The following is a 21,709-nucleotide window of genomic DNA, read 5'->3' on the forward strand; positions in this document are numbered from 1 at the left end:
ATTTTCTTTGCGCGTTTCGCTATCTTACGCGAATTCCAACACGGTAGCAAACAAGGGATTTCTTACTACAGAGAAAATACGAGAAAATAGTAAAACTACCAATCTGCGGCAGTGTAGGCATTAATGTTATGAATACGGTATGGTTTTTTTTGTCTACGTGGCAGCATATGTAGCCGCATGCTAGACGATAGCACTCGCGGTTGCCGGCCCCGATCAACGACCTCCGCGTAAAATGCGCGCGAACAGGCCTTGAAAGCGATTATAGTATAAGCTAACTCGGCCAAATTTTCGGCTTGACCAAAACACTGGCAGCATTTCGTTTAAAGCCCTGACTCTCTTTTCCACAAGCAGCAGGGGGGAAAAACACTAGGCACGCGCACGCACAAGAGTGTTGCCACTTGCCACACCATAACTCCACACACGTCCTAGTTTTTCCACCCTGCCTGATTTGAGGCGGTGTTGCTCCTGGAAGAAGACGCTAGAACCTTACGCGCTGTGCACACAGGTCAGCATCAAATTATTTTAATTGCCGAGTGCCCTACTAATGACGCGCTGGAGCAAGACGCAGCGGAAATGCACGCAATCATTCGCCTGGCAACAAGGAAAAAGATTGGGCAAACTAGGGCCGTAAAAACAAGAATTCTGTCGATACAATATACCTCCAGAATTTCGCGAGTTCTTCTCTAAAACCAAGGTCTGACAAAAGCATGGCCGAGAATGCACTTTTTTGTATACGTAGCTGCTGGCGGGTAATCTCGCTCCTGACAGTCATGCAGGATCGTATGGCCGACTCTGGACCTGTCACATGGTAATATTTCATAGATCAGAGCTCGGGCATGCTTATGCCACAAACGCAAATTTTGCGGTGCCGGTTTTCCTGTTCAAGCACAGAAATCTTTTTGCGAGACGAAAAACAAGAAAGAAGGCATTTGCCGACACAGTGACAATGTAACACAAACGCAATGCTTTCTTTCGTTCGATGCCAAAGATTTTAGACCCACTCACCTTTTCTCGAGTGCTGCGATCCTATCCTTTAGTAACGTTAAAGTCTTTGCGTAGTTTTCTTGAAGAAATTTCTTTTCTTGCTCATGTCTTGTGCAACTGTCGTTCAGCTCCTTTGTTATTCGTCGCTGCCAGTAGAGCTCCAAGTTTCTGGGTCACAACAACAAAGAAACGTAAGCACTTGATTACATTGCAAACGGCGTGCAGCCCAAAAAACTACAAGCCATTCGCTGCCCACCCCCTTAAAAAATAAAAAAAAAGTCTGAGAAAATGCGATCCTGAAATGCCATTAACGATCAGGCCAGCCTCAAGCACAAAAATATTACGGGAAACACACAGCTGTATGACGTTGCAGCAAATAACACTCCTCGGTGAGGCGCAGGCTCTGCAGCATTCTTCGCTCAGTTATTTAGAATTGCCGCTGAAATATTGTAAATACGTCTTGTCCGTCACAAAGTTCATGCCTACCCTGTCCTTCGTCTACTTTTTCGGCCCATGTAGACAAGGGGCCTCTGTTTTTCGCAAACATGTGGCGGCGTGGCGGCGACGATTTTGACCTCCCGCGTGGATGGTTAACCCCTCGCGACGCAGGAGGGTCAGTAAAGGCCATTCGGCCCCTCTTCATATTGTCGCCTGGACGCGAGCGCTTGTGCTTTGTAGGAACGGGGAGCTGTGGGTTGAATGCCACGGCGCCCTTCGCGACCTTCGCAAGTTTTCACACGCTCCTCGTTAGGACCGTGGCTTTCTTTCGCGTTACTTTTGCGTTTATTTCTGTTTTCCTTTTTCAATCAATCAATCAATCAATAAATATTTTATTTCTTCCTCAGAAAAAGATTAACGGAGAACGAGGAGGGCTCGAAGAAAAAGTGGAAGTTCCCACTTGACGAGCTTCGAGCCCCCTTTTTTCCCTTCTCACGCGTGCGAATCGTTGACGCGCTGTGCCTTGAGATTTTTGTTTGTCTGTTTCTTTGTTTGTCTGTTGTCTTCCACGAGGACGCGGCGGCGGGAAAACCGCGGGCCGGGGAGTTGGCCTGGAGAAATCGGTGCGCGCGGACGTGAGTGAGGTCAGCCAGGGAAGTGGTCGGCAAGCGAACCTAGGCGTGGGTCTAACGCGTAGAAGCGCGGTGACGGCGGCCCAGAAGACGCGAGGCCCAAGTTCGCCCGTATGCGCAACACCCCATCAGTCCCGCAACGAGCATCCGCAGCACTACGCTCTTTTCGACCGGACCTTGCTACCCCGCAGCTAAGCCACCGTTTCTCCCCACTCTCCTGAACTCTTTTATTTGGCTTGTTGCTCGCTGTTTCCAGTCTTAATCTTTTGTATAACATCTTTTTCCCGCGTAGCATTGTTGTATAGAAACCGCCCTGATGTTTCCTCCTTTGTGTTAAATAGTAGAGTTTGCGTTGTCATTCTGTGCTTGTCATGACTGAATCGCGCCTGCGATTCAGTCCCGATCATGTCTGCTGGAAGTATAACCCCAGATCTACTAAACCGCTCCTTAGTTCCCACTCAGGTCATTCCAAAATTGTAAAAAATGCTATTATTAGTTCCTGCCTCCGTAATTCCTTGACAAAATCCTGTCACCATTCTCTCAGCGACAGTTTCCAATCTCAGCTATCCAGAATTAGGCTTGCCGGGTACCCAAGTTTTACGGTAAGCGACGCCGGCTCTCGTTTGCTCAAGTGGGTGAAACAGCAGGACACTCAGCATACACGTAACAACCAACAAGAAAAAAAGAAAAAAGTTGCTATTCTTCCTTATCTACATCGTATCACCCATGGGCTAAAAAATGTGGCAAATAGATATAAGGTTAATGTAGCAATATCAGCTCCCAACAAACTAAAACAGTTGTGCCCGGCGATCCAAAGGGAGAAGGAACGGTCGAGAAAAAGGAAAGGTTGTGGCACCGAGCACAGGAACAAGCTCGTCGCTTGTCGCAAAGGAGTTGTGTACAAAATTCCACTCTCCTGCGGAGCCCAGTACATTGGGCAGACAGGACGATGCCTAAATAAAAGGTTACAGGAGCACAAAAATAATCTGGAAAATGACAAGGAACTTTCTTACTTGGTCAGGCACTGCAAAAAGTGTGAGGTAATGAAAAAGAAAAAGAAAAAATGCGCGGCCATCTGGCGTAGCACGAAGGTGCTTTATACGCACAGTGAACAGACCACGCGGGAATTAATGGAAGCCTTTTATATCAGTCAAGAGGCCAGTTGTGTCAGCAAACCGTCAGTCATCCTTTGTGACAAAGAGATAGCCTTTCTTGGTGGCATTTGAGCGTCGTATGCATCTCTGCCTCTTGTTTTATCGCTTTTAGTGTGACATGTCATGTACTTTGTCTATGTGATTTTTTCTTTATAAACACCAGGTGTTGCCTAATAAACTTTAGTTGAGAGTCAGCGCCCGTCCTGTGTCCTCCTTCATCTTGTCCTACGTTGTTCGCGCTGTTTTACTAAAGATTAGCGTCGCGCCTGTGTACGGACGCAATTTTGCCGGGCTTGGTCTGTAGCATTTGCTTGTTGATGTTTGCCTGAGTAAGGTGTTTGTTGCGGAACTTGGCTATGCGGCTACGCCTCATGCCTCCGGTCAACGGCTAATCAGGCGCGGCCCCTATTGCCGCTCAGCATTCCGAACCTATTCTTTTGCACGCGGGGTGGAGAAGTTTGTCGTTCCACCCTCTCAACTCTTTTGCAGGGGTGGGCGGGTTGGCCCGATTATTATATTTCCGGCGCCAACCAACCATCAAGCCGCCCACAATATCCTGACATCGTCTTACATAAATCTGGCTGTTGAATTTACATCAGCAGCTACACTGTGTTATTACAAGCGCAAACAGAAAGTCTCACAGCAAATGTTCATGTTCGTAAACGTGGCCGAAACATCAGCACATCATGTCAAATTAGTGCAATTCAACGGCACTACACAATGCGATCCTGGGTGATTTCTAGGGGTGGACTTTTCAATTTAACCCGAGAGAAAAAAAAAAACCATGGACCGAATTCATTTTCTGAAATTGGGTTTCAACCAAAATAACCAAAAAAATTCCAGTATTTTTGGAATACACGTCAAAACTACCTGGCCATCCACAGCCGGTTAAATCAGTCACAGGAGAAAATTAAGAAAGTGCAGGAACCAGGAACGCAGTGAGACACAACCGTCTTTGGAATTAAGTACGGTGGTTACGGGTTGTGAGGCACTGGTTTGCGAAATCTGAGATACCCAAGCAGAGCGCGAGGCTCCGCATTCTAGTATTGCACTATCGGCAAACCAAGTGCCGTCTGCTCCGACTTTTCACCGGCTTATGGCCGCCGCTACGTTGTATAAGTTATTCCGCGGCATGTAAGCATGATCACCACTTTTGTAACTGTAACAAACAGCCGTCAACGCGAAACCATGCGTAAACGGCACGAAAGTGCCGTGTTCTGACTTCCGCGATTGTTGTACGTTATACATGGGCGCCCTCAGCACGCGGAATAATATGACGGGCGCTCCTCTCCTTCAGCGCAGGGTGCAATATGCAGAACATGGCAGACAAGCTTGAGAACTAAGCTTCTACTTACGTGTTTGGCTCACACCCTGCTAATTTAACTGCGACGTTTTTTAACTTTTGTCACGACTGAACGACTTCCTTCTGCTGGGATAGCCCCTATTACGACCATATGTATGCTAATTACTACTACATGAGCTGCTCGTTATGAAAAAAAAAATGGCCAGATATACGCTTCGACACTTTTGACCACATGGGGACAATACATCTCACCGAAAAAAAAAACATAGAAAAAAAATTATCCCGAAAACAAACCCAAAGTTGCGTTCTGAAATAAACACTGAAAAGAGTAGGTCGAGTTTTTTAGAAAATAAAAACTGAAAAGTTAGTTAGTTCACACTGACTGAGACTTGGTGATTACTTGATTTGCTGCGTTGCTTCGGACCGAATGCGCAGAACTTGTTCTTTTTTGGAGTCCAGCTCCAGTGAAACCGCGCCAAGATTCTCCTGCTGCGCTCGCACGAGGTTCTTGAGCTCTGAAATGTTGCCACTGTGGTCCACGTTGTTCCTCTCGAAGGCACTGTGGTTGAAATGGCAACCCTGCAACAATCATATTGAATGCAAAGAAATTCGGTCGAAAGAAAGGATGCTCGTACCAAGCTCAGAGCAAAACAAACAAACAAATCCTCTCACCATGAAGAGAAGCGGAAGCATCGGTGGTTTGCTAAGGTAACACGTTTAGTCGTGACTGTCCATATTCTTATTACAAACTGAACGAACGAAAAGCTACGAAGCAAGGAAAATCGGGAAAAAAAGCCTTGTGGATGCAATTTTCGCTTCACCAAATGTCGTGGCCGGGCACATGAGCGCCACATGGACAGCCAGCACGCGCGAAAGAAACGACACCTATCAGCGAGCTCACTTCCGCAGCTGCAATGTTTTTTTCCTCAGCTTCTGAAAGATATGATGAAAAGTGCGTCCATCTATCTTGCTGCAGGGGGCAACTGGCGACGTGGCAAAGAGTTTTTTTCGGAGGAAGCTGAAGCATCGCTACGTTCGGGCATCAAAACCGAAAACAATGTCTCGCCTGTGGTTCATTACCTTGGGACCTCCTTCAGTGCATTAATAAACCAAACGACCGTGGGTTCATCCGCTAACATTAGTGCCCTCCCCCCACGGACGGAGCGGGTAGAGCGACCCAGTCCGTAAATCAGTGCCAGTGTTGACGGTAACGCGTTACTTTTTTGGTAACTTAATAACGTACTTGTTACTATTTAGGAACTCTAACGGGTAACGTATTTACGCTAACATTTTTCGGTAACATGAGGTGTCACGTTACTAGTTACTTTTTATTGCAATTGTCCCGTCCTCCGCCCTTTTTCAGAAAAAAAATAAAGGGCAGAGCGCCTATGCTGATGTTGCAAATAAAATGCACAGGTGCTCTCGACGACCCTTGTTGCATGCCAGAAAACACCTGCCCTTGACGACGTGCCCAACTAAAAAAAAAAGACAGACTAACCATAAAGCACGTGCATGAACACGCATTCGCACACTTGCCTTCACCTGCCTGCCTTTTCCCAAACCACTCACACACACAACTCTCTAAAGAGTGGTAGGGTGCCGAGCATTTTGGAACATCACATTTTTCAGAATTACTGTACATTCGTTGACAGTTCCGCGATGTTTTCTTTGTGAAGTTAGAATTGATGACGAAGTGTCATTTTGTTTTTTAATATCACATTCAGAAAATGGCTTCACCATGTGCCACACAGTTAGAATCCATCACATGTAAATCTACGGGCAACTTTAGGCCGCTGTAACATTGCTGAGCTCCTGAATATTTGTGCAAAGTGGTCTCGTTAAATCAGGATTTCGGGTAAAATCGTTGATTGGGCTAGAATTTTGATGTGAAATATGAGCTATATAAAATTTTTATCGTGAGTTCCTGCAGCGAAGACGCGCTAATTAAAATTTATTGCCATGGAGTAACGGCAAAGTAACGTGCGGTACTTTTTCTTGGGTTATGGTATCGCGTTACATTTTTTTCTGTACCTAACGTAGGGCGGTAACGCGTTCCTTTTTTTGCGTAACGAGTAACGTATTAAGTTACTTTTTCCGGTAACGCCTACAACACTGTACATCACCGTGTGACACGCCGTTCCTCGCTCTACCCGTCGCCTTCCGCCCTTCCTTCTTCTGCCTCCTCTGCAGTGAAACCGTAGAGGGGATTTTCCTCTTTCCACTTCGCCACCTGCCCACCGAGGCTTCAGAGAGACGAAAGGGCGGAGCGTTTCCTTAAACATGGGGTTCTTATACTAACGCGTTCAAAGAAAAAAAAAAGATTTCATATGGGACGTATAAGTAAATGCCAAGAGAGTAACCACGTGAGCGTCTGGTTTGCTACGATACGTCGGGTTTTGGATCCCAGAAGCATACTTGCCAGACATATAAGAATGCTTCACCTATGTATGTCGCAGGCAGACCTTAATGACAGCTGGCAAAGGTCAGTGCAGGCGCAACGTATAACAAACGCCGTGCTAGGGTTGACTCCTCAAGTTACGCACAAATTCCGACGGAATTGAGTCTCGTCCAGAAGCGTTGCCAAGAGCGACCAAGTCACGCGTGACCCTTATTCGGTTAACGTGAGGTGAGGGAGAGGAAGCCAATACCGACTCGCGCACCTCTAATGTCAGCCCCGTGCCCCCGTACGTGACCAGCGCCCCCTCTCCTGTCACGCCTGCAGTGCGCTGCCAGCCTCTGTCAAAACTTGCGAGTCGATTTCGCGGCAGGGGACCGTCCGTGGCCGATCGGGTGTCGCCAAGGTGACGCACCCGGCCAAGCTGAATCTACACATGAGAATGGGTGAAAAAGGCGCCTTCATCTCCACAGCTTTCCGAAAGCCGATTTGTGGCCTCTTGCCGAAATTACACTGCCAGTGACGCTTCCTCGGATGGCACTGGTGGTCACTTATGATCCAGCGAAAGCGTGGCAGGCCAACTATGATGATGATGATGATGATAGGAGTTGGGACGCCAAATTATTGCTTTCGCATTGTTCTCTTTTGCAGCGGTAAGTAATACACTACTACACGTGAATTACCACTTTGAATTCTCCTCCCCTCCCTAAATGAGTCATAATTCTATTTATTCTCGCACGTTATTTTGGTTTCAAAAGCCGAAGGGTGGCAATGACATCGCATATGAGTCGACGGTACATTAGCTGCTCCGCCGTTTTAATTGCATCCATCTCTTACGCTAGCCTGTCCTCAGAGGCGGCAAAACAAACCAACTTGCGATGTCCAACATTGTCGCAGCTGCCGTCACCGAACCATTCGGAGACAGAAACATAAGAGAAGAACCTGAATTATGCCACGCGACGATCCATGTTTACTGGCGTCTTGCGCATCATTCCTCACAAAGAATGAAGCCAAGGTTTGGTGTCCCCACTCCATCGCTGGTCCTGAACAAACCAGTATTACCCTATCTGCTTCTCGACTCATCGCACACTTATATAAAGAGCTCCTGGCCTTCGACTTCGAGTGGTGGGTGGGTTCGGCCTGGTAACAATTTTCGGACAAAGTACCAGATTCTACGGGCCTGTCACACGCATTTTCGACATCATTAGCTAGAGCTGAAGGGCATGAAATATCAGTGGGTGAGCGGGCTGAACTATTTTCAATAAAGGAGTAAGCCGGGCTAGTTGGTAGATTGTTTGCATGGAAACAACGCAGCAGACGGGACCAAGAAAGGAAGACACACACACGGGCGCAGCGCCCGTGTGTGTGTCTTCCTTTCTTGGTCCCGTCTGCTGCACTGTTTCCATGCAATGAACTCTTTTTTTCTCCCCTAATTTTTAAGCAAACTGCTCAGCATTCAGGCGGAAGCCATTTCTTACAGGCCTCGACGGTTCGAAGCAACTCCGGGCGACCTTCAGCTTGCTTTCTGGAGCTCTGCGGCTTTCAAGAGACCGGACTGGGCGGGCTATCTATAGCTTCCCGGAATGCAGGAAGGGGTGGTTGGGGCCCCTGTTTCGGACGCGCACAGACCACTATGATGCCAATTCTGCACAGCGCTTGAGCAAAATGATAATGCAAAAAAATAAACCTAGTAAAGTGAACACAACGATAAAAACGAACCAATACACGACGTCCGTCAGTGCCGCTGTCCCTGAGCAGTTTGTCTTGTTCCTCCGCGTACTTCAAGTGCCGGTCAGCCATCCTAGATTCGCTGCCGTCAGCTGTTTGCTCCTGAAACAGTTCTGTACGAGAATTGAAATTTGTTACCGATGTTCTCGCCCTACGCACGCAGAGCAGTAGTGTTAAATGGCTGAATTTAAATGGTCATCACTCGTACGGGTTCCATTGGGAGAGTCTAAGTGGTATCTCAGAACTCAAGAGCTGGTCTAAATATCAGACTGCTGTCAGCGACGAAAATAAAACGCAGATGTTGAAAAACGCGACGGACATTAATGTACTTCTGTTCCAAAAGACTGCCAGTCTAAATCAGAGTGAAGCAAATACCTCATTTTGCTTCGTTGTTCTCGGGGCGTCGTATGAATATTGCGTTTTAGTGAGCGCTTCATTGGCGGCTGCTAAAAGCATCACCGTTGCATCATTGCGGTCACGAAGACCCCTGTACCTCAGCGACATCAGCGTAACCAGTATGAATCGGTGTCACAGAAAAATATTCACTTTTCAACTCAAATGTTCTTCAGCAATTAGTAATGCGTGTTCTTCTGGCGAGGAAATGTTAACAGAGCTACAAGACGCCAAAAAAATTGAATTTATTAGAAACAAAAATTGGCTGGAGTTCTTTTAGCTGCACTGCGGTTCGTACTGACGCGTGTACCACTGCGAAAAATAAACATTAGAGCGTATTCACACTCTCCTACTAGGCGGCGTAACAATCGCTGCGATTGCCTGCAAACAATTTACAGTGAGGCGTCGAGTGATGAAACGTCACTTTCAGTAGCTGCTGAACATGCCAGCAGTTAATTTGTTCATGTCTCAGCAGACCAGTATTGAACGATTTTACTACGCTGTAAACGTATCTGATGACGTAAAAAAACTAACATTTTCAGCACAGAGCGGCGTGAATAACTGATACAAGGCTTTCCCTGAGGATAAGGACTTATACAGAAGGGTTTCCACGTTCCTAAAACAGGGTCCTGAGGAACACAGTAGTGCATGACACCGAAATATTTTACACTTGATGAGGCCCATTAACGCACATTAGAACTACAATATATGATCAATTTGCACACTACGGCCATGGTCACTTGTCTGGTGGCCGCTAACAGCCGTGCCACAGAACAGTTCATTCCAACCAATGATAAAAGAAGTCCTCCCGCTGTTCCGTGTGATCTCAAGCTTGCTCGCCAGATTTGCGCCTATTTTTGTTGCCACTAATCCGGCCAGCGCTTTCCAACTTGTGCTCTCACATGCAAGTGCCCGCGGCGTCTTGCTTTTGGAGTGACTTTTGGAAGACGACGACATTCAAAGCACAGCGGTAAAGGCTGGCAGTTTAACCTGTGGGATGCGGTGGTCTACTGCAGCACCCAACGAAACTGATCAGGCAGCGCCACCGCGGGTTCGAATCCCGCTTCTGGCTGCAAGGTTTATGCAGTTTCTTCTATTCTTTTGATGTCACACCTTCTTGACCAAACAGGTTTTTATGACGAACCGACGAGGCCGGATTTTTCCTCCGACGAGGACTTTGATGCTGTCGCGTTAAATAATCCGCTATATTTACCTTCGTCTGGCCGCACCCGGAACGTTTGTCGATGCACCGCCTGACGACCGAGTTCCCCTTGGCTGACCTGCGACAGAATGAGTGCATTTTTTGTTGCCGCACTCTATCGTCTAGGGAAGACAGGTGAGTCGAACAGGATTTGCAGAGCTCGACGATGACGACTGTTCTCTTGACGCAAGCATTCGGAGCCTACTGTCTAAGAAGGCCATGTTTGGCTCACTTATCACATAAAAACAGTCGAATCTGCTGTTTCGGTTGCATACGGCATCCTCGTTCACAAAAAGACTGCCGCGTAAAAGGCGGCTTATGTATACAGTCTGTGTCGAAAATGTGCGGTCTAATCTGTTCTACGATTACCCCACTTCAGGAACACATGCGTGTTTTCTAATGTTGCGATCTCGTGGGTACACAATGAACAATACAATAAAGGGAACCTTTATGAACTATTTTAATTGCGTCACTTGTAAGCTCCATCGCGGCAGCCGCAATAGTGTCACGAGTTCCAGGTGAGGTCCGTCTGGCGGATGCTAGGAACGAGGATGCTATAGCGTTGGCACAAGCATATTTACGGGCATTTCGTGCCCGCGACGAGCAAACCAGACACACAAAAATTGTCACGCAAGAAGAGAACAACGCCACAAGCACGAGCGAGCGCGCAGAAGAGGGAGGCCACGAACGCAAGACAGAAAGCATCACAAAGTCACTGCGCGCTCCAAACGGATAAAAATCTTTTCAAGGAGTGTCTCTTTGGTCATCTAGTGGCCATATTTTATATAAATCTTTACATCCTTCTTTTTGCATCGCTGCGTACGAAAGTAGTGCCAGTTTTCAGCATGTCGCACTAAGTTGGAGCTGACTATTGCACCTGCAAGTACCCATTGCACACGACCTGTATGACAGCTGGAAACGGAGGGGATATACGTTGCTGAAGTAGCCGGCGCGCCTACTCTTACAGTCTTTCGTTCTCCTTTCACGCGATAGTGGCCCAGTGGGAGCCAATCGACGGGCCCGTGTGCTCTCCTCCTCCTTCGATCTCAGCATTTGCTTGCGTCGGCGCAAAAGGACTCAGCGCGCTTCGAATCCCACTCAAACTATAGACCTTTATTTTCTCCAATTTTCCACCAGGAGACGTGCAAATGTAGCCGCTAAACGTACGGCTGCGTTAAAATAAATACGCTTTTTAGCTCAGTACCTTGCAGTGTAACTCGTTTTGAAGCACAAGTCTCGAAAATCTCTCGAAGGTAAAGTTCCTTTATACCTCCGCCCCAGGTGCTTAACACATCCATGGATTGCACGTGGGCATAAATACATTGCTTAGAAGCAAAACCTGTGGACATAGCCTCAGCATTCATTCACTAAGTCAGTGCGTTTCGTTAGAATGCTTCGCCGTCTTGTGGGACGGGGTGTATGCGTGCAGCACACGTTCGTCAGCGCTAATGGCACAGATAGGCCGGCTCCTCTGTTATTGGCAGTATATACAGCTAGCAGTTGCGACGTTGGGTTAGCCCAACGTTTGGAAATCTTGAACCTCGTCTGAACCAAAACTTGGTCTTCAGACTGACGATTCAACCATAGAGTCACTGGAAGCTTTGCCAGAGCACCGCCATCGCTATCAAGCTGGCTGCTTTCGTTATCATCCACCTTGGTTGGTCCCATCGTCATGAAATAATTACGGTACAGTGTTGACTCAGCATACGCTACCACCAATACTAAATCACTAAGATGCACAACACACTGATAATGAACTAAAAATGCACAAAAAACAGTATATGTAGATTGTCGGCATGTCACTACACAAAGTATTAACGTATTATCTCATTTTTCTTACCTATTTCCCACATTTCGAACGATGTGTATGTTTTTCCTCAGTATCTTGCCTGTTTTTTTTATCACAAATAATGAAGCAAATTTTTGCATTCGTGTATAAATGTATCGTACGTCACCGCTGATGGCTGAATGGAACTCAATCAAGCCGCAATGCAGCAGCGTTTTCTTGTCAGCATGCGAAAAGAAAGTTGAGTGATTGATTCTCTCCACGCCTCCGGATATGCTAGGTGTATGGCTGCCGCTGCGTAGTGTTTCCAGTACAACAATCACATTTGTGATGCCGTATCTGGCCTTCTCAGCGTAGTTATTTTAGGTAATAATTTAAAACCCCGCGCAGTTGCAACCGCTCAAATCGACGTTATCGTAAACTAACAGATACAAGGAACAGGAAGCGAAACATTTTGACCCTCGTTTACGAAGCACTTTGTGCACATATGCAGGTGCTAGGGGAGAGGCCAGAGGCGCGTTGGAAGGGTGCTGCTCTACGCAATTTACCTGTGAAAGCTCCTTCCACCTGTTCTCGCAACACTGGGTTGTGGCGTGGACCATATGCCTTCCATATAACATCCATGCCGGCAGCACGAGAAACGAATAATAATAATAATAATAATAATAATAATAATAATAATAATAATAATAATAATAATAATAATAATAATAATAATAATAATTGGTTTTGGGGGAAAGGAAGTGGCGCAGTACCTGTCTCATATATCGGCGGACACCTGAACCGCGCCGTAAGGCAAGGGATAAAGGAGGGAGTGAAAGAAGAAAGGAAGAAAGAGGTGCCGTAGTGGAGGGCTCCGGAATAATTTCGACCACCTAAGGATCATTAACGTGCACTGAGCTCGCACAGCACACGGGCGCCTTAGCGTTTTTATGGAGGCAAAACGAATGCGGTACTCGGAGATTTTTTCCCAGTGACTTTAGCTTCAACTCATACACAGCGTCACCGCCTGGTAGTTCTCGGAAGCTGGACTGGGAGTAATAAATAAATATGTCCCGCAACTAATACGTCGTGTTCATCGTTGTTTTCCGGGTGGGGAGAGCGGGGGTCTCACCTTGGGCAGCCAGAGTCTGTTGTGTCCTTCGTGCTGCCTCTTGAGGGTCGCCGCGCCGTCGGCGGCGGTCTGCTCCAGCCGCTCCTCGAGGCGCCGCCTGTCGCACTGCGCCTGCTGGCCCTGAGCCTCCAGCTGCGGACAGTGCGAAGCGGAAATTCGCCTCGCAATGCACACTGCCGCCTCATGTCACACTGACCACAAGCCATGTATGCCGGCACAAGAGGAAACAGCACTAGTGGGGAAAGCCCGCAATGATGAACGTGTTCTCAAAGCAACTGCTACATTCTCCGAAAAAAAAAAAGAACAGATGGCCATTTTTAGTCACTTTTCTCGTTTTGCTAGGTGAAATGCCTCCTGACGCACTTGAAATTCATCATAGCGTCCAAGAAGTTCTATAAACATAGCAGGTCGCCGTAAATATCCTGCACAGGATAACTGATGAAATGAGCTGTAACTTATTCATTTGAACGGCCCGTCCGCCATTCCATTAACCCGCCGACAAGTCGCTGCTGCCATCGCCGGCGTTAAGCGGCCGGCTTCTACGCAGGGCATACTTGCGGGGTTCTAAGCCCATCGCGGAGGTCACTTGCAGAAGACACAAACCGGGCGGCGACACCTCGCGGGTCAACCTTTCAGGGCGCAGTTGAGGGAGGAGAACGCCATTTATTCTCGGTGATGGGGTGTCTCCTCACCCGCTCGCTTAGGGCGACGACCCGGGCAGTGCGCTCCTCGGTCGCCCGGCCCTGCAGCAGCGCCCGGTCGTCGTCTAGTTGGCCCAGGGCTCGCTGCGTCGCCAGCTCGCTTCTGCATGGGCCAGTATTGTGAGCAGGTTAGCCGTGCTTCGTGCGTAGTCCTTCTACACCAGATGATTGGGCGAGCAGGTAATCCATGATTGTATACAGCGCAAAAAAGACGACCGCTGATCAAAGAACGCAGCGCTCGTGTTTGTGTTCTTCCTACGTCCCCGTCTTCTTTGCGCTGTGCACAATCCTTCTAGATGCTCACTCCTGTGGGACGGCAGCACCTTAAATGGGTGGTGACACATTGCAGCGATGTCATAACACACGAGTGCACTAGCAACTATTTCAGAAATCATTAATGCCGAGCGCAGGTACTGGTCGTTATTAAATATATCCGTAAGGGTTCTGACGCTTCGAGTTTACAAAGCGGGCGATGTACTGGCTGCTTTCTTTACATAACGCCCCAGCGATACGGGCCAGAATTGAAACGCCAAATGTCCGAATACATTCGGCATCGATCTGAACAATTTTGGCTTGAACAATCTACCCGCAGTTGACCTTCTCTGAGTTTTTGAGTTTTTCAGGTTTTTAAGGCGATGTTTATCCGACTTCAATGAAAGTAATAATGTCAGCGAGTTATGGGCGTGGTTCATTAAGATGTGTCGATGTTGTCCAAATGTCTTCGTTGCAAATAAGCGCAAAGAGTGCCTAAACTTTCACATCGAATGAGGCGTTAGCACCTAAAGCGAAAAATAAGAAGACCAGAAATAATTAACGACCAGTATAGGCTTGTCCGACTGCTAAAAAAAGAATCTTGGGTGCGCTGTACATGAATCAAAGGGCTCCTACTTTAACACCACGTGACAGAGTTTCTGAAAGGTGACCTCAGCAAATTTTGGAATTATCTGGGCGATAGCAAGAACTGTGTTACAGAAATATTAGTTGATGGAAACGTAGTGAGAGGTTCGGAAGATATTGCACGGAAATGAAATCCATATTTTCTCAGTGTATTCTCTAAAACAGATTCAGGAGTTACGCGAAACGCAGTATAATTTCAGCTGTCAGAAGTTAACTTTTGCGCAGACAAGGAAAAGGCAATGAGGAGCTCGTAATAACATAAATATGAAGGAAGCCAACCATCACCGAGATCAAAAAGTATAGGGGAATCTTAAGATTCTCGTTTGTAATTTCTTATATCTGCTTAGTTATTATTTCTGCACTCTTCGACCATTTACTAAATTGTGCCTGTCCTCCTTGGACCTGTGTAATCAATAATAGAAAAAAATGGCCGACGATTTAGCGTGGTTAGGCCAAATACGAATTGGGTGCGCTGGCACTTCGGCTTGGCGGTTCGAGACTCGGTCTTCAATGCCAAGCAGCCTTCAGACAAAGATCAGCGAACCTACGCCTTGTGGGTATATGACGCGATAGCGTTAATGGGTTGCTGTCCATAAATGCGGAATTGGTCATTCTCTACGTTCATAGATCGCTGGGGGCCCTCATACCCCTCCTGGCGCGGTGGTGCAGCGGTTAATCGATGCGCCACTGCCAAGCGATGACAGGCGCTGCCACCTGTGGGGCTTGTGAGACCAAGGTTGCTCTTCCCGGACAACCTCACTGTCACGGCGAGAGGCTCCGGACAGACAAACATCGGCAAAATATGAATTTTGGGGTTTTGTGCTAGCGCAATAAAAAATGAAAACGCATTCACGATAGAGAGAGGGGAGGAAGGTGGGTTTCTTAAAAACAAAACGTGAACAAGGGAGGCAGAAGCCACAGTGTGCTAGCCAAAGTTTTGACAAGGCAGTTTCGACAAGACTCGACGAAGACAAGTGCTCTTGTCGAAACGTTGGCCAAAACCGCGTTCAGTAAGCCATTCTCATGGCGCAAGAAACTCGGATATCTGCACTTTGTGGCGCACCAGATAGATGGAGAGGGAATAGCACGGTGGCATGAACAGGAAAATAACAAGGAACAGTGAAAGGAAGAAAAAAAGGGAGAGAATATGATTCAAAGTATATAAGGAAAAAAGCGTAAAATGAATAGAACAACCCCACTGATTTACCGGGCAGATATAACACTCGCCACCGCTCTGATTCAAAGGGGATACCGGTAGTATCTGTCTATCTATCTAGCGTCTAATAGCAGCCACTCGTAACGCGGGAAGTAGTATGCTTGTTTTGAACAACGCGCTACATTAACACACAAACAGAGGGCACGACGAGCACAAGCGCCTCTCTTTTTCTCCGCTCTTTTCGTGTGTGTTCACGTAGCGTCTTAATCAAACGTTAACATGCATAACCAACTAGCCAGGTAATATACGTTACTGTAGTATGCTCGTCTTTGCAACACAATACATCGACTCCGTCGCTGAGACGTCGCGGCTCTCACTTCATTACAGTGTGCTGAACACGAATTTTTCCGGGTTCGGCTCAGGAGCCACATTTCGTTCCGGTTCGAACCGGTTCGGACCGCGTCGAACAGGTTCGAAGTGTTCAGGACTAAAAAACGTGACGAACTTATAAGAATTTTAATCAACCTTGTTATGCTGCTTGCTTATCGAAGACGTTTTTTTGCAGAAATAAAGATTGGTTTATGGTTTATGGGGGTTTAACGTCCCAAAGCGACTCATGCTATGAGGGACACCGTAGTGGAGGTCTCCGGAAATTTCGACCACCTGGGGTTCTTTAACGTGCACTGACATCGCACAGTACATGGGCCTCTAGAATTTCGCCTCCATCGAAATTCGACCGCCGCCGCCGGGATTCAGAAATAAAGAGAAGACACGATCACACGCACAGCGGTGCCCCACTATGCGCTTATATAATGCCGATTACATAAGCCGGAATGATTTTTAACGCGATAGCGTTAGAGTGGATATTGATAAGCTCGACTGTGGAGTGATAATGATTGCAACTCGACTTAAATTGTGACTACGAAATCGTAGCATGACTGAAATGTCGTCATTAAATTTAAAGATGGGAAAACCAATTATTATTATAAATTTAAAGATGCAAGGTAATGTAATCACGGAGAAAAGAAACTGGAGGCAATTCGCTGGGAATTGAACCCCTGACCTTAGGGTTGCGAGTTAGACACGCTATTCGTAGGCCATTTAAGCACGTTCGGGGGACATCGTTAAATGGAGACCTTTTGTCTCTTGTGGTATATCACGTGGTCTAGTATGCCCACTGATGGATGCTAATGAGTGTGTGTAACTAGAAAGAGGTGCTAATTAACAAAAAGAGTAGAAAACAACCTTTCGCGCTGTAGCGTCATACCCTCAAGGTGGAGGTTAGGTGTCCCCGTAATTTTTCCCCCTCATCTCTTCAATGCAGATTGACGATTTTACTCATACTTGCGATGTTACTGCGCACGGCTTTGAACTGGCAGAAACACAACGCGCCGCAAAGGTGCCTGTAATACCGGTAACGGCGGCTTCCATCTGGCGGCGCGGACTGCGCTACTATGCGAAGATTTTGCATACGCAGCCAGCGGAGAAAGAAACTGAAAAGTGCTCGGGATAACCAGTATAACTGATACAAGCGGAGGAAGGGAGCACGGCAGAACGCTGGACGCTTTACTTTGCTGATGCAACGGCATGAAAATCAAAGGTTAGCCGCCGCGGTGGCTCAGTGGTTATGGCACTCGGCTGCTGACCCGAAAGACGGGGGTTCGATCCGACGCGCGGCGGTCAAGTTTCGATGGAGTCGAAATTCTAGAGACCCGTGTGCTGTGCGATGTCAGTGCACGTTAAAGAACCCCTGGTGGTCGAAATTACCCGGAGCCCTTCACTACGGCGTCCCTCACAGTCTGAGTCGCTTTGGGACGTTAGACCCCCATAAAACTAAAACTAAACTAAAGCCAAACGTTAACCTAAGCTGCATCAGTCAGTCAGTCAGTGCTTTGAAACAATGACAAAGCGTCACCGATGGCGAGAAAAAAAGTGACGCAAAAGTGAAAAACGGGCAGTATACATCCACGGCCGAAATTCGGGATCAGCTGCACAACCATCGCTGAACATAACTGGCCTATGGCACTTCATTACCCGTCATTAAAATGAACGAGATTTTTATTTAAACCGTCATAACTTCCATCCCATATCGCAGTGAAAAGAAGCCGCCGCTACGCAGAGATCAAACTGCGCCTTCATGGCTCCGCGTTGCAGTTTTGTTTTCGCTTGACCGCGTAGACTTTTTGGATTGCGACGCCTCTCGGGGCACTCCCCGTGCCCCGTTGGTCCCTCGCAGTGGCTCAGTTTGTACCGCTGGGCAAAGAAAATTGGGGGGACACTGCTCTGTGTGCTGCCCGTTGGAGTTATGACAGGTTCTTTGAACTGAAGCTGGGGTGGCAGTGCAGCAGAAAGCTTCTCCCTACGTATGCCGCCGCACGCAGCAACTGCAAGGACGCAAGCGGGAAGAAGCGTTTTGCGTTCCTCGGCTCACGTAGCCATGTAGCAGTCGGAGCCAGAAACGCAGAGCATTACCACTTGGGCCCTTTCGTATAATGTGCGGCGCAATTCGAGACTTTCTTGCTTTCTTTTCGCCTATACTGTCTTCTGCTGGCCTGTGACTCGGCGAAAGCGATGGAGTCAACCTGCCACACCAGTGCATCGGACTGCACGTGAGTGCTAAACTGGGGCATTAATTTGCAACTTCCTGATCTACAAGTTATCTAGTACTGCCCTGCCACCCCCCCCCCCCAAAAAAAAAAGCAGGAAACCAGTGGCAGTTCTCGAAGGGTCTGCCGTCATAGCACCGAAACGCTGCGATAGAGAGTTGGCGTTTTTTCGCAGCTTGCTTCGTGGTCTTGCCTGCTATACAAAGCGCGCATAGAAATGGGGAGACTATACAGGAGCCATATATTGCATCGCATGCCACCTTTTCCAGTCTTTTCACCATCAAAAAACTGCCGCTGCAGGGATCGGTCGGTAGCCGCATGGCCAGACAATGCCACAAGTGAACGTGCACACGTATTTTTCGTGGGTGCCGAAGAATCGCCAAATACAGGAAACAACGGACGCAACACTTAAGCCAGCTTCTTCCGTGCTTTTTGTGCGTTTGTTCTTCTCCCTTTCATTTTCCTGTATATCGTCAATTTCAGTGCGAAATATTTGTCCGCTGCTCGAAAACGTGGTCTTGTTCGTCTTGCCACCGTTCAAAATTTCTCCATTAACCTTAAGCGGAAAAGAGGTTTGCGACGTCGGTTGCAGTTCAGCGCTCATCGCGTTCGATACTGTGCCTCAATCGTTTGTTACTTTGCGTGGCCAGTCAGCTATTCGGCCAGGGTGTGCCACCGCTGCTCTTGAAAGAGGTGGCCGGAGCACAGTGTGAGGAGAGCACCTGTAAGGCTTCCAGATTTTTAAAACACCAGCAAGTTTCTGTGGGAAGAACATTCCCAGCACGCTATCGTCACCTACTTCAGTTTAGACTCCCACGCGTTGTTGATTTCCCGCTGTGTCCGATCGAGCAGCCTTCGGGACTCACTCAGCAAAGCTTCTTTCTCTTCAATGGCTTCCGTGACCTCCCACTGAAACGAAAAGGAACTTTTTTTTAGGCACAACTGAAATGGGCGCTGAGTAAGTGGACTCAGCAGTGTTGTAGGCGTTACCGAAAAAAGTAACTAAATACGTTACTCGTTACGTCAACAAAAAGAAACGCGTTACCGGCCTACGTTACCTACAAAAAAGGTAACGCGTTATCGTTAGCGTTACCGAAAAAAAGTATTGCACGTTACTATGCCGTTACTTCATGGATATAATTTTTAAGTTTTCGTCACCTAAAGAACTTACAATAACAATTTTATAAAGCTCACATTTCACATATAACATCTAGCCCAAACAACGATTTTACGCGATATCCTGATTTAACGAGAATAGTTTGCACAAATGTGCAGAAGCTTAGCAATGTTATAGTGGCGTAATGTTGCCTGTAGAGTTACAAGTGTTGGATTCTAACTATGTAGCACATGGTGAACCCATCTTCTGAATGTGGCATTAAACAGAAAATGACACTCCATCATCAATTCTAACTTCACAAAGAAAACAACGCTGAACTGTCAACAAATTTAGAGTAATTCTGAATAATGTGATGTTCCAAAATGCTCGGCATGCTTCCACTCTGTAGAGTTGTGTGTGTGAGTGGTTTGGGAAGGGGAGGAGGTAGGTGAAGGAAAGTGTGAATGCGTGTTCGTGCAGGGGTTTCGTGCTTTACGGCTATTGTCTTTTTTTAGTTGTTTGCGTTGTCAAGGGCAGCTGTTTTCTGTCTTGCACGCGAGCCCCAACAATGGTTTTCGGGAAACAGCTGTACATTTTGTTTATTTACATCACTTTAGGTGCTCTGCGCTTTTTTTTTTCTAGAAAAAGGGAACGGAGTGGGTCACAACTGGAACAAAAAGTAACTAGTAACGCGACACCTCACGTTACCGAAAAATGTTAACGTAGGTACGTTACCAGTTACAGTTCCGAATTGGTAACGAGTGCGTTACTAAATTACCGAAAAAAGTAAGGCGTTACCGGTAACGCCGGTACTTGTAACGCGTTACCTCCAACACTGGGACTCAGCTTGTAGGCAAGAGGAAATAACTGGCTTGCGTGTCACCAGCGTCTGCTAACACACAGCGTGCCAGGCGCAGGACCAAAATACGTTGGTCGCGTACGTTTAGACCACGTGAAATTTCCCCGTGCACTCACGCCTACGAGCTACAGCAGCGCTCCGTTGGGACGCATAGGCTCATGCACCCAGCTTTCCGAGACGCGTATGCCAACTGGGGCCTTTGGAGCCGATAGTATTAATTGTCTTTGCTTGACTGTTCACATCTGATTCGCGATAATGTGTCCGACACACGTGGCATGAAAAGAACGAGTTTTGTCTTCTGAAACCAGCGTCATGCGTACACACTAGACACGCGTTCCTTAGTGCAACGTCCAAATGGGAACGGAACGAATGTTCGCCGTGGTGCACAGCCGCCGCTATAGAGGCCCACAGCTATGCATATATTCATTGTACTTGCCATCTGCCTATGAGAAGGAAGGGCTCACACGATAAATCTCGCTCTTACTTCGCACACTGACCATCAGGTACTATAAAGCACAGCACCAGCCCGTGCGAAATTTCATTTCGCCTATGGCCCCCTCCGCAGCGGGTGGTGTATCGCACACCATGGTGACGCGCTGACTGGAAGCGAAAAGTGCTCGTAGCCACCCTTGAGCGCAGATTGCAGCAGCGTTTGCAGCGTGATGCTGTTTTTTTCTGGCTTTTCATGGAAACCCGCTGCATACTGTGTACTGCACACGGTCTGTAGCTGAAATTCAAGAAGGTATCCGTGCGGGCGCAGGCCTTTCCCTTTTTGTCGATCATGCACGGCGTATTATTACTGAGGGATGAGGCGAGAATTTGAAAGCGCTTTCTTCCGGGTGTTCTCTGTTCTCCTCCTAATCCTTCCTTCATGTGGTTGTTGAACGGGAAGTTGCAGCTAGCTCAAGTTTTGAAAATTTTATCCTACTTTTTGAGATAGCCTGGGAATGAGGCGCTGTTGACAAGAAGCCCCCGGCCGCTCTCAATTTCTTCCAAGGCGTACAGGTCAATCTGCCGTCAGCTTGCAAAGCCAGATATGCCGACTAGCACCAAACTCTGGTAAGCCAGTATTTCTCAGATCATAACTCCAAGAAGGTCCAAGCACGCACCACTGAAGACGCGTAGCGGCCTCGTGTTTCCCTGCCATTATGCGAATGCACCTTGTTTGACGTCGTGCATGTAACCGTGCCGTCTTTGCCAGAAGTGTCCGACCAGCCGAGCGGCGGCGCTACGGTCTCCAGCGCTACCAGCTGCTCCCTGGCTGCG

The 21,709-nt window shown here is 47.6% G+C and overlaps 1 protein-coding gene across 5 annotated transcripts in view; it reads right to left on the reverse strand.

The window, feature by feature from the left end:
- The window catches only part of LOC144110515 (protein FAM184A-like), a 122,428-nt gene that overhangs the window by 21,629 nt on the left and 79,090 nt on the right, over window positions 1-21,709 (reverse strand). For all 5 annotated transcript variants that reach the window (XM_077643517.1, XM_077643526.1, XM_077643508.1 and 2 more), the window contains 7 exons: window positions 19,288-19,397; window positions 13,821-13,932; window positions 13,129-13,260; window positions 10,241-10,307; window positions 8,626-8,747; window positions 4,912-5,090; window positions 1,006-1,152 (listed from right to left, as the gene is read on the reverse strand). In XM_077643517.1, coding sequence (XP_077499643.1) covers window positions 1,006-1,152; window positions 4,912-5,090; window positions 8,626-8,747; window positions 10,241-10,307; window positions 13,129-13,260; window positions 13,821-13,932; window positions 19,288-19,397 — 869 coding nt within the window. The remainder of the gene's footprint in view (window positions 1-1,005; window positions 1,153-4,911; window positions 5,091-8,625; window positions 8,748-10,240; window positions 10,308-13,128; window positions 13,261-13,820; window positions 13,933-19,287; window positions 19,398-21,709) is intronic.

This window comes from Amblyomma americanum, chromosome 1, assembly GCF_052857255.1.
Source record: "Amblyomma americanum isolate KBUSLIRL-KWMA chromosome 1, ASM5285725v1, whole genome shotgun sequence".
Classification (NCBI taxonomy): domain Eukaryota; kingdom Metazoa; phylum Arthropoda; class Arachnida; order Ixodida; family Ixodidae; genus Amblyomma; species Amblyomma americanum.